At 41.4% G+C, this 13200-nt stretch overlaps 1 protein-coding gene across 3 annotated transcripts in view; it reads right to left on the bottom strand.

Moving 5' to 3' along the window:
* SLC7A2 (solute carrier family 7 member 2) overlaps positions 1 to 13200 on the bottom strand; it is a 65396-nt gene that overhangs the window by 28780 nt on the left and 23416 nt on the right. The window contains exon 1 of one of the 3 annotated variants that reach the window (XM_007495617.3): positions 3823 to 3967. The exons of 1 other annotated variant lie outside the window; for it this stretch is intronic. In XM_007495617.3, the coding sequence (XP_007495679.1) occupies positions 3823 to 3828 (6 nt within the window). In that variant the 5' untranslated portion in view covers positions 3829 to 3967. Of the gene's footprint in view, positions 1 to 3562; positions 3738 to 3822; positions 3968 to 13200 lie in introns of those variants that run through there. One more of the 3 variants, XM_007495616.2, reaches the window with a different exon arrangement.

The raw sequence follows: 13200 nt of genomic DNA, 5'->3' as shown, positions 1-13200 counted from the left end.
ACATTTATTTGTATGGATACTTTCATGCCAAAGGGGACTGCCCCCTAACTTTTTTGTCAATGTGTCTAGCAATTGTTGGTTTTGTTCTCTTTTTCTCTTATCCTCAAATTATTGTAATTTCAATGTTGGTATGTTCACAATACCCAGCAGAGAGACTAGTCTTCCCTGGGCCTGGGGGGTGGGGAATGTAAAATGGAGATTTGAACCCTAGACTTCAATCCCCAGAAGTCCTTGGTACTTCCCAGAATTCCCTATAATCTCACCTGAGTTTCCACCTAGGCGAGATCACAAGGAGTATTTAACTGGCAGCAATGCCTACTTTGCCCTCTTCCATTGCAATGATGTAGTAAGTAAGTTAAGTGCAGGGGTTTTGAATGGGCTAATCAGCCCCAGGCACGTGGTTTTCTTATTTTGTATTTTCTTTATTCCTTGATTTCTAATAATCCTTTAATAAACCTCATAAAATATAATATTTTTATTACTAGAAGCTAAATTTAATTTTTACATAGGTGAGTCTGTTTCCTCATCTCTCAAATGGACATGACATGGAGATAGTATTTCCTAAACTACCAAGGTCTCTGGCTGTCTTTGTTATTCTTAGCCATCATGGAGTTATGAGAATCTCAAAACGTGGGTTGGATAATAAGGAGGAGGCACCCACTCGAAGGAGAAAGATTTTTCTAGATAGATAATGCTTTCTCCACTCGATTGTCTTTGTTGATGGCCACCGGCTACCTTGTGATTCAAATACAGGTTTCTCACTTCATTTAGCCTATAGCTCTTACATAGTGCCCAGAAAATATGCCAGCTGGACAGCCAAAGACCTGGGGGGGGGTTCAGCAAATTGTCTACAGAAAGACCCAGCCAAGAAATGCACAGGATCGGAAAGTGAGGCAAGTTCCTTATTCACACCAGGGGGAGGAATACTCACTCTCATAAGATTCGACATGAGTCTATGGCAGGATTGCCAAGTATGTGAGTTTTAGGAGGTTGAAGTCACATGGCAACTAGCTTATGCTATTAACAAACCGAGAGGCTGTATTCCAGTCCACCCAGGAGATCCTGCATCCTAAGCCAGGGCTGAGGCACACGTGGGTTAGCAGACGATAACTCCAAGGCTTGGCCACACAGCTCACAGCTGGGGAATCTAGAAGATGAACCTAGGCTTTTTCTCATTCTAGGCCAATCCTAGAAATCCCATATTAAGTTATTCAAGTCAGCACAAAGAAAACTACAATAACACCTCATTGATTGAGGAGAGGAGTAGGAAGAACCTAATCATGGGAGTCGGGTAAATCCTAAATATAAGATACCCTTCCCCGACCCAGTATGCAGAGTACACTACAAAGTGGCATTGTAGAGAGAACTCTTGGGTTTTCCAGGCATGATGGAGGAATGAGAAGGCTAAGGAAAGAGAGGTTGCTCATAATTTTCAAACACCAAGAAAGAATAACATCAAAAAGAAAATCAGCTAATCACCCTCTCAAAGAAATACAAAGTAAGCAAAAAGGGAAGAAAGCTGCCAATACACTTTTTAAAATATGAAAAGGTAAAGGGACCAGAAGTAACTATGCAAAATGTCCCTATGTTTCAGCCAAAGATCTCATGAGTAATCATAAAATCTCAAGGGCAAGTGAAGGAAGAGCTTGTAGAAAAAGTTTTTTTTTAATCAGTTGCAATTAAAATCAGAATCTAAGGCAGAATGGAAGGATAGCAAGGTGGTTCAGTGGATTGAGAGCCAGGCCTGATGTTAGGCGATCCTGGAGTCAAATCTGGCCTCAGACACTTCTTAGCTGTGTGGCCCTGGGTGAGTTACTTAACCCCCAAATGCCCACTTCTTATAATATCAATTCTAAGTCAGAAGGTAAGGGTTTAAAAAAAAACAAACAGAAAGGAAATAATGATTAAGAGAAAGTCCAAAAGGATGGACAGATTTAACAAGTTTCCCTATGAAATAAATCACCATGACAGGCAAGTACTGGAGGAAAAAGAGATGCATAAAATCACCCCCAAAATTCCAAGAATAGAAGAATATGAAGCATTCATTGCAAGAAGCATAATAGGGCAACACAGACTCAAAAGAAGACACAGTTCCCACCCAGCAAAGTACCCTGGCACACCTCAACAGGTGCTGGTTAAATGTTGAATGACGAATAGAGAGGGAGAAAACTTTAAAACAGCAATCTCCTTATCTCCCAGAAAATTAAGGATAGGGTCTGAAGAAATTATTAAAGAAGACTTCTCAGAGCCAGTAAAACAGGCTGCAACAAACAATCAGAATGCTCAGGACATGAATAATGGGAGGACTCAAGATTGAATATACTTAGATACAATACTGTTAAAACTTCAGAAATCATTATTGTCAAGGAGAAAAAATTCAAGCTTCCATCCCAAAGAAGCTCCAACAATAGCACTCAAAATTCCAGTGGACTTTAAAATGGGGGCATCAGACAATCAGAGAAAGGGAATATAATATAGTATAATACTAAGAAGCATGGCCTATGAATCTAGTATTCTTTCTACTCAGTAAAACTAAGCATGCCACTTCAAGGAAAGAAGGACAAATTAAAAATTAAACTTTGAAAGGATGGAGTAAAGACCTAACTATACTAATCTACTCTTCCAATACTAGCTAACAAAAACAAAATAAAGAATTAATAAGCACATTCCTCTAAAGCAAATAGACCAGTGGCTAACAATGTTTGAATTTCCAGAGTACCAAGTTGGCTCAACCAGAATAGTTGTTTTGGAGAAATAGGAAAAGGAAAAAGAAAGCAGGGGAGGAAAAAAAGGATAGTCAGAAGTCCTTGAATAGGGGACAAAGAAGGGAGACAAAGTAATTTCCAAGCAAAGCTTCTATTTTTGATAAAGAGAAAGCCCAGATAAAAGAAAACATACATACTTATGAGTATAAGGTAAAGAAACATTATTCAGAATGGTTGGTCAAGTTTGGAATTGGTAGAAAAAAAAATAAAGGCATCTTTCCCTTCTTTAAGAAGGGAAAAAAGGACCAAATTAACAATTAGAGAGTAAAAGAGCTGAATTTTTCAACCCTCAAACTAGAAAAATTAATAATACATTTGTCTTAAGGAGAGAGGAGGAGTATTTTCAAAGAAATATTAGACATTATTCAGACACAAAAATAAATGGATTTGATTGTACACAGACCAAAATGATGTTGCATAACATTACCTCTTTAAACTGAGAACTAAGGAAAAACTAGTGGCAACAAATATATCAGCTAAAGCTAATGAATAGATGGCCATCAGATGAAGATTCCTCAGTGGTTAAAGAATATGAATAGGTAAATTTTGAAGAAAATAAAATTTGTTAATATGTAAAAAGCTACTCAAACTCCTAAATAAGTAAAGAAATGCAAATCAAGATATTCTCAATGCAGTCCAACAATTAAAAAGGCAAAATAAATTTGAGAAATTTTAACATTAACAAGACTCTAAGGAAAATGGTTATTCCATACATTACTGGTGGAGCTGCAGACTGGTGCAAATAATTTAGAAATCAATCCAACAACATACAATAGAAGTCACAAAACCGATCATACCTTTTGATCCAGTGATAACCACATAGGACTTTACACTAAAACATCACAAAAAGGATCTATCAGTAGATAAATCTTTACAGCCATACAAAAGCACTCATTTATTTGTGAAATCAAAAAAGCCAAAACAAAGCAAAACAAAATCACCAACACCTGGAAACAACTTGTATATTCAATTACTGAAAAACAGCTGAATACAATGGCGTGTAGTAAAGTAATGGAATAATATAGTAAATGTCATAAAAATACAAATAGATAGAGACCTGCATGAAGTGACGCAGAGTGAACTCAGCAGAACCAAGACTGCTCACATGGATTGGGGAGGTTAGCTCAGAGACAACAGCTTCCTAGGGAGAAGAACGTCAGAACAGCTTTGGAAGGGACATAGGGCAAGCACAATTGTGTTTGTTTTCTGTTAATTTGTATGGTTGTGCGTAAGTGCGTAGCTGACCTTACCCCCAGACAGACCAGTGCGTGGGTGCTCTCTCCTTACCAGGGATCTCTCAACTTGCTAAATCTTGAAGTCATTTTCCCTCCCCCATTCCCCCCCCACCTCCTCATCCCTCTGGAAACCTCTGCTGGATTTGCCATGCCCGGGCTCCTCCTTTCTCCTTTGGGTTTTCATGATTACTGTATTGATGGTTCTCCTCTATTCTGACTGCTCCTTCTCAAAGTCCTTCCATCTGTGTCCTGGATATCACCACAGACTAGGGCTCGGTGTGCTCTTGGGCTCTCAGCTCTTCTCCTAATACTGTAACACTGACCCTCGTAGCTTCCATGGATACAATTCTGGCTCCTTTTCCTGAGCCTGAATGGCCAATCTCCCAGTGTCTGCTGGATATCTGGAGCTGGACGTCCTGGGAACAAAGTAAACTTGATCTGTTCAAAGCTAAACTCATTGTTCTCCAAACCCACCCTTCTCCAGGCATCACCATCCTTCCAGTTATCCAGGCTCCAATTCAGTGTCACACTCAGCTCCTTCCTCAGCTCTTCCTCCGGGCACACAGCCAAAGAGTTGCTAAAGCTTCTTGATGCTGCCTTGGCAATATCTCTTGCATTTACCTCCTCACCACTTTTCTGGGGCAGACATTTCATCACCTTGCAAGTAGCCTCCTCCATGGTCTCCTCTCTGTCCTCTCCTTCCTTTCTAATCCATACTCCTCAAGCAAATGCCAGAGGCCATCACTCCCCTGACTCCATTCATTCCCTAGTATCTCTAGGTCAAATATGTGACCCTGAGAGAGTCTTCAACTTGGCTCCAGACTACTTTTCTCTCTCCTTCATCCACACTCCAACACCCCTGACATTCTCTCTCCCAGTGCCTCTGAGCTGTCACATCGCAAGAACCCCCAGTTTCTTCAAGATACATCTCACATTCCACCTCCAAATATAAAGCTTATCCCAACTCCCCACCACCATCCCCAAGCCCTCCTACTCTTGCATTTACTAATTATATTTACTTTGTAGACAAACTTGGCATTATTTTGTACACAATTATGTAGGCACAGGCTCCCAAGATAGACTGTTTATTCCTTGAGGGAAGGATGTTTCCCTTTTTACTCTGTATCCATGGCACCTGACCCATAATGGGCATGGAGTGGTTACGGGTAGCAATTAAGAATGGGTTGAGTTGTCAGCTGCATGGCTTTGAGTAAGTTGTTTCCTTTCTCTTGGTCTCAGTTTCCTTCTCTGTTAAATAATGTGGTTGGCCAGGAGGCCAGCCATTGCCTTACAGACTACTACTCTGAAGGTCTGTGATCACACCACCCTGGGCTGCAGGGATGGCCTTTGGGCCATATGGAAGAATGATTGTTTCTCTACTGAGGCCTCACGACATGCTCTTTCCTGGATGTGGGGCCTTATCTTCTTGCTCAGCAAGCCCCCGCACCGGAGGGGCTTCCTACTGGGGCATTTCATACATCCTTGTCCCACAAAGCTACCTTTAAGTGGAAGTACCAGAATTCAAAGCCAAATCTTGAGCCAGCATTCAGGCCACCAAGGCCTAAAAATAGTCGGTGAAGTTATCATCGAGGGGTATCTTCTAAATCAGTTCAAAGTCTGGGGCAGAATCCATCCTGAGGAACCACTTAGAAGCCAGAACTTCCCACTCCCCAAGGGCAGGATGAGAATTCTCAACCCATTGATGGCTTTCCTGGTCTCACCAGCTGTCCTAACCAAAAGGGAAAAACTTATCCTGTGTAGGATGAATGTGACAGCCTCAGGCATTTCCCAGAAGCCTCAGTGCCTTCCTCATTTTATTCTATAGGAAGGGTGTCACTGCTCTGTGATCCTTTGTCCAGAGCTCTTTCGAAGCTGCGCTTCTTTGAAAGGTATCTATGCAGTCATTCGGTTCCCATAGCTGTCTATCTCCCCATTCTTGTCTTCACTGGATTACTGAAGGTCAAGGGAAAATTACATTTTGGGAGCCATCCTAGAGGCTGCCCACTCACTGAAGTCTTTTTTCTTTCCTTTTTAATTTTTTTTTAATTATCTAGGTTTGGCCTAGACTAGTAACGCCATCTATAGAAAGCCGTGCCAGTGGGGAAACCCCCTTCATGGATGGGCCAGGCAACTGCTCCATCATGTAGCCTTAGAGAAAGTTGCTTAGAGCATTACAAGGTGATGGTCACCCAGATGACCTGAGTCCTCACTCCATGGCCAGACAGCTGTCTGGCCTCCTCTAGTTCCTCTCTTCAGGTCTAGGCCACATATTTAAAGTTGCAACACTAAGACAAGGCATGAGGACAATCACGGAGAGTAGATGACTCTCAAAGGCCTGGGCCAGCGCTCTGGCCCTCCCCCTCCCCACTGGGCACTGTTGACCTTATTTCATTTATCTCATGTCAACAAGTGGACCGTTTGCTTAAGAGATTTTCATAGGGGGAGTTCAACAGAACCTCATTGCGGGAAGGTCCTTGTACTAAAGCAGCACAAACAAGGTTTCATCACTTTCTGAAGGGGGTTGCCTCATAGCTCCTGAACACATCCCACTGACCTGACCAATCATAACCCATAGATGCAAAAATCGACAGCAGTCAATTGAAAGGCAAATAATCCATGATCAAATTAAACTACTGGAAAACAATTCCATCGACATTACTAGTTGAAACAAACTCCTCTCCCTTTACTTAGGAGACTTGGCTGGGAGCTCCGAGACCCTTTAATGCAAACTCTTGCCTTAAGATGAAACTGAGGCACGGGCACAAAGTAATATGCTCAAGATCTTATAGTGGCTGTGCTGGTATTCAAACCTGCCAACACTTTTGAACTCTGTGCCACACTGTTAGAGCAATGATAGAGCTAGAAAAAAAATGGCGTCATCGAGGCATCTAGAAACACCATCTCATGGGTACTGTGGTCATTCCATACTGTAGTGCTCATGCTAAGGGTTTACAAAACCATGAAAATAACTGTAGTGTCTTGGGTCATCATTAGCTACAGAAGGTGAGAGAGTTAAGAGAAATTCAGAGAACTCAATAACCAGCATCTACTCTAATGTCCCAATGGGAGGAGATGGCCAATCCAATGAAATAAAAGCCAGAGGCTTATTGTGGGCTCCACAGAAGTCTCAACTATAATATCATGATTGTTTTCTTCAAGAGTCAAGAATCACAGTATTTGGCAAGCATGAAACATAACAAACAAAATGGATCATATCCATTACTAGGTGAAGATCAAAGTCAACACAAATTAGGAGAATAAACATAAGACCTGATGCTCTTTTAAAAAATTTTTAATTTTCCCTCAATTACATGTAAAAACAACTTAACATTTTTTAAAATTTAAAATTCTAAAGTCTCTCCTTCCCTCAGATGTAAGCAATAATATAGCAATAATTTTATATATGCAATCAGGTAAGACGTTTTTCCACATTAGTCATTTTGTGAAAAGATAACTAAAAAACACCTAAAAATGAAGAAAAGTGAAATAAAATGTTTTAGTCTGCATTCAGACTCCATCAGTTCTTTGTCTAGAGGTATTTTTCATCATGAGTCTTTGAGAATTGTCATGGATCACCTTACTGCTAAGAATAGTCAAGTAATTCACAATTATTCATCGTATAATATTGCTGGTAGTATGTACAATGGTCTCCTGGTTCTATTCATTTTGCTTTGCATCAGTTCATGTAAGTCTTTCTAGGTTTTCCTGAAATCCTCCTGCTCATTACCACATTCCATTCTATATACCACAATTTGTTTAGCTATTCTCCAAATGATGCACAGCCCCATAATTTCAAATTCTTTGCTACCACAAAAAAGAGCTGTTATTTTTGTCTGAATAGGTCCTTTCCCCCTTTTTTGTATTTCATTGGGATATAACCCTAGGAATGGTATTGCTGGATCAAAGTGTATACACATTTTTAAAGCTCTTTGGACATAGAAGAATATGCTACTCTAAAGGTACAAACCTAATCTACTGACACTGAAAAATGGAAAATGGACAAAGGAACAGACATGAAAAAAGATTCACACCATTCTCTGTGGAAGTGGAACTACTAACATAAACCAATTCTCACAGTGAAGGGGATGAAGGAATGCAAAAGAGTCTGGCAATCATTTCATCTCCTTAGAAAGTAATGATGGGGGCAACCCATTTAGAATATACTCATTTATAAAACCTTAGGAGGACGACACCAGGGGACAAAATAACATGGAAGAATGTGCTTGGTTTGGGGTTACACATATGATTCTGCCACTTACCACTGGCATGATTTGGACAGGTCATCACAGTCTCAGTTTCATCATCTGTAAAAATGATGGAAACAACCTTGAAGGTTGTTTTCCAGCTCTAAGTCCAAGATACTCTGAGAAGTATTGGGTCAGAAGAGTTCCAAGAGCATAGAGACAAGAGATTCCAGACAACTTGACATGAGACCCAACCAAGCCAGGGACCCCTTTGATTATAGAGATGAAGTAGGAAGGAATGGACACAAAAATGGTACAGATCAATGTTATGTATATTCTCCAAAGAGAATTTATTCTTCATAAAAAATTGAAATGGTATTAGAAGACAAAGAAAAGTCATGGGACTAGACCAAGAATCAAGAGTAGAGGTTTGGGCCCAAGGAGTGTTTATGATGTTGGGGAGGGTCAATAATAATATGATTATTTGCTCACTTGGTCAGTTCTGAAGCCATCTAAAAGAGGGGGAACCAAACAAAAAGGGGAAATATAAACCAAAATGGGAGGAAAATCAGAGGCATAATTAACATAATTGACACTCAAGAACTAAGAACTCACGTTCTCAAATTTCCATTTTGTACTAAAGCTTTATGAGAACAACCTGTCTGGGTATTGAAAGCCCTGCTAATGAAGGTATGAGAAGGAAATGGGAAGGTTTTCAAAAATTATATTCCACAGCAGACCATCTCTTCCCATACTTGCAAAACTGACAAAAAGGTGTGGTAAATACAAGGTCCCACTATACTTACTATGAAATATTTTTTAAACCATTAATTTATTTTTTAAAATTTAGAATATTTTCCCATGATTCCATGATTCATATTCTTTCCCTCCCTTCTCCCGTATTCAGAGAGCAATTCAACTAGGTAAAACAATTTAGATAAGAGTAAAATGCGGTCTTAAAGATTCACCTCCAAGAAGGCATCTGTCCTCCTAGCATCTTATGGAAGTCCTCAAAAGAGGAATCAAGAGCTAACATTGCTCAATAATTGACTATTGATATGAGACAAGACTTAACAGTACTGAGTATTCTACTCACCATTGTCACAGAGGAGACCCAGAATGGAGTCAAATTGGCAGTTATTGGGATAAATAACCTCCGTTTGCCAGTGGTATTGTGTTCAAGTTTTGAAATATTGCAGAGTAGCCAAACTCAAAGAGTTAGTCTAAGCACTCACAGGGGAATAAGCAAGAGGACTACTGATGCCTATTACCCGTTCATTCGCCCACCCCCTAAGCTTCCATTCTCTCAGCATGGACAGCATGCACATGTCAGGAGACAGCAATGTGCACAAGAGAAAGACAAGAGGAATGGGAAGAGAGGTACCAAGCACGTGTGAGCACCTGGGGAAAGATGCGAATAGCTTCCTGTAGAAGGTAGTCCTTGAGTGGGATGGGCTCTGGAGGGAACTGAAGAAGTGAGGGGGACTAGAACTGACCCATCTGTACTTGTGGCTTGGACAGATATTGCAGAGCCTCATTTTTTTCAAAACGAATATGAGAAAGTAAAGTAGGTCCCACTTTTTTTTTAATTAGGAGAGTGAAAGGCACAGAGCCCAGGACTGGGAAAGTCCTTGAAAAGTCCAGAAAAAAAAGGAAGAAGAGGTTGTTAAACCTTCTACCAGCTCGAGTAAGATTATATACAGATACAGCAACCTATAAGAAACATCTTTGATGCAGATGGGGCAACCTCAAATGAAGGATAAGGGCAGCTTATCTTCTGTCTTAGAATCAGTACTAAACATCAGCTCCAACGCAGAAGATCTATAAGAACTAGATAGTGGGGGTTAAGTGACTTGCTCAGGGTCACCCAGCTAGGAATATCTGAGGCCAGATTTGAATCCAGGCCTTTCCATCTTCAGGTTTGGCTCTCTGTACATGGAACCACCTAGATGCCATCAGAAGGAAGGGTTTTATATATATTCCAAGAATGATGACATTTCCATGATGCCAAGACAAGCTGCCTAAAAGCAAATCCTCAGAGAAGGGTTTGTAGTAGAGGTCACCTTCCTTGTAACTTGACAGCATAGCATGGTGGGTAGGGCTCTAGTTTGGGAGTCAGGAAAAATCCGGGTCAAAGTTCTACCTGGTATATATACTAGCTGTGACAGTGGAAAAGTAGTTTGTTATCATCTGAATCTCCCGTTTTCTTCTCCACAAAATGGGCATAATTCGTTTTTGTTCAGTCACGTCTGATTCTTCATGACCCCATGGATCACAGCACGCTAGGCTTTCATCCTTTACTGTCTCATGAAGTCTGCCCAAGTTGACATTTGTTTTTTTCCATGACACCATCCATCCGTATCATCCTCCGCTGTCCCCTTCTCCTTTTGTGTTCCATCTTTCCCAATATCGGGGTCTTTCCCAGTGAGTCCTGTCTGCTCATCATGTGGCCAAAGCACTGAGGTTTCAGCTTCAGTGTTTGACCTTCCATTGAATAGTCTGAATTAATTTCAAGTATTGACTAATTTGATCTGCTGGTATTCAAAGGACTCTCAAAAGGCCTCTTCAACACCACAACCCAAAAGCATCAATCCTGCTGTCATTGGCTCTCCTGAGAGTCAAACTCTCCCAACCACATGCTGTTATAATCAGATAGTACTCCGAGTAATAGTTGCTTAAGTAAAAAAATAACAATCCCACCCAGAATAAACTACTATTCAAAGGTCAGCTACCTTTGCCCCCCCCCAAACATTCTCTGCAAGAATTTACTTCCCTATCAGTGACTTGGGGCTCTAGGACAGCAGCCATGTGCCCATTCCCACATTTAATGCCACTCGCTGGGAATATTTTAGGGATGGAAGCCCAGATTTCCATCCATGGTGACTTTCCAAGTGGGTCATGAGTCAAAGACAACAGAATCTTTTATATATATACACACATACACGTATATATAATTTATATGTGTCACATAAAATTATATATAATTATACATATATATATATAATGTGATATGTACACACACACACAGAGTCTTCTCTTTGCTGCCAGAAGGCTCAGATTGAAGCCCACATTTATGAGATTCTTAGGGCAGCCTAATAATAACAGCTGTCCAATAATCTCAGTGTCTCTTTGCCACACAGCATTGCACCTTCACACACTCAAGGGAGAGGCAAAAAAGATGCAGGTTTAAATCCCACCCGTAATTCTACCTCCTTGCTGGATGAGTTTGTTCTCTGTGCCTCACCATTCCCATAATACCAATAGCTGCCACTTCTCTAAAATTTTAGGGTTTACCAAGCCTCCTTTCCATCAGCTTACTTGGCCCCAACATTATCCTGATGCTTTTACATATGGAGAAATGGAGGCACATAAAGGTGACTTCCCCAGGACCCTGGTAAAAGCTAGTAAATGTCTGAGGGAGGATCTAAACCAGGTCTTCCCTTCCAGCTCAGTGACCAAAAGTATGACTGAACTAGACTAATGCGCTTGAATTTTCACTTCTCAGAACAAAGGCTTCAGTTCATATCCCAAACTTTTAGAGGTTCTAGGGTTTTTTTAATTCAAAACAAAAAACTAACACCTCCTTGGCCCTCAGCTTAGTTCAAGCCATTACCATGTCCAAAAATTTCTCTGTAGGCAAGGAGCCGGTGCTATTGTTCTCTTCCCAGAACCAAGGACAGGGCTTGGCACCTAGTCAGCAGTCATGATGTTCCTGCTCAGCACTCATGGAAGGTATTTGCTACATGTTTGACCTTCTACCTCCTGCATGCACCTGTCTCCAAATAGGTATCTGCATGCAGATGGCACTTAATTGGTGCTTGCCCCATTATCCTGGAGTTGAATGACATCTCCCTGTGTTAAATTTCAGACATTGGGCTCAATAATCTTCAAGGGCACTTCTTGCCCTAAAAAGACAATAAGGAGGAAAAAAATCAGCTTCTGTTAGTCAACAAGGTTGGGCACCCTGATGAACTCTAATGTCTCAGGTTTTGGAGACATCTCCCAGAGTCCTTCCTGAGAATCTTGGATCTAGACCCATTGGCTTTCTGCAGTCTCTGCCAGATGTCCCCGATTTCCCCATTCTGGGCTCTGTGTGTGTGATGGGGCGGGGGGGGGGGGAGAGGGGAAAGAGAGGGAGATTTAATGCCAGAGCATTTGTTTCCTCCCATGAAAAATGAGCAGGTTGGAGTCAGTGGTTTCGAAGGGCACTGAGCCGGAAGGAGGGACAGAAGGGTATCTGGCATTCCCTTGACTAAAGACTAAAGAGCTGCCCCAGAGGCCTCCCAATGTTTTGTTTCACAATCTATCCATGCACCACCAGAAAGTCACCCACTCTTCGAAACAGGGACATTTTAAAGGGGAATCTCAGTTGAATAAAGTGGATTCCCACAAAACAGGAAAAAATGTTTTTCCTTCATTTCTCAGTAGGTATAAGAAAGCCAGAGACATTTCATGCCAGGGTGACAACATTAAAACCCTGTCTTCACTATAAAAAGTAGCTGGTCTTTGAAACCCATTGGGGCTGAGCTTAGAACAAGGAAGATTTAAAACCAGCATATATTTTTTCATGAAAGATGTAGAAATCCATCCCCAATGACCAATGAGGCTGCTTCCCCACACTCATTATTCCCACCAGCCACCTCGCCAACCAGGGTCCACAAGTTGGCCAATTTCAGAACCTCAGGGGGAAAGCCAGGTTCCCAAGGATGTCTGGCTATGGAAGACAGCCCTGTGATGTCTTCTGGCACAAACCCACCTGCCCGCAGATGACTCCCCCAGCACCCATCCACACTTTCTGAAGGGAATGTCCCAGACAAGGAGAAGGAATCTTGGATGGGAGATCTGCTTGCACGGGGCGATTTCTGCAATCAAGTCCCCAAAAGTCAGCCAAGGTCTCATCATCCACCAAGATTGCCCAAATCCTACCAGAAGCAGCACCACTTGGAGAAGGGCATCTAACCCTTTCAGAGAAGAAAGATAGCTGTGAACTGTTTCTAGATAAATGCCAACTGCATA

Source organism: Monodelphis domestica, chromosome 6 (assembly GCF_027887165.1).
Source record: "Monodelphis domestica isolate mMonDom1 chromosome 6, mMonDom1.pri, whole genome shotgun sequence".
Lineage (NCBI taxonomy): Eukaryota > Metazoa > Chordata > Mammalia > Didelphimorphia > Didelphidae > Monodelphis > Monodelphis domestica.
This window is presented reverse-complemented; position numbering and strand designations above follow the sequence as displayed.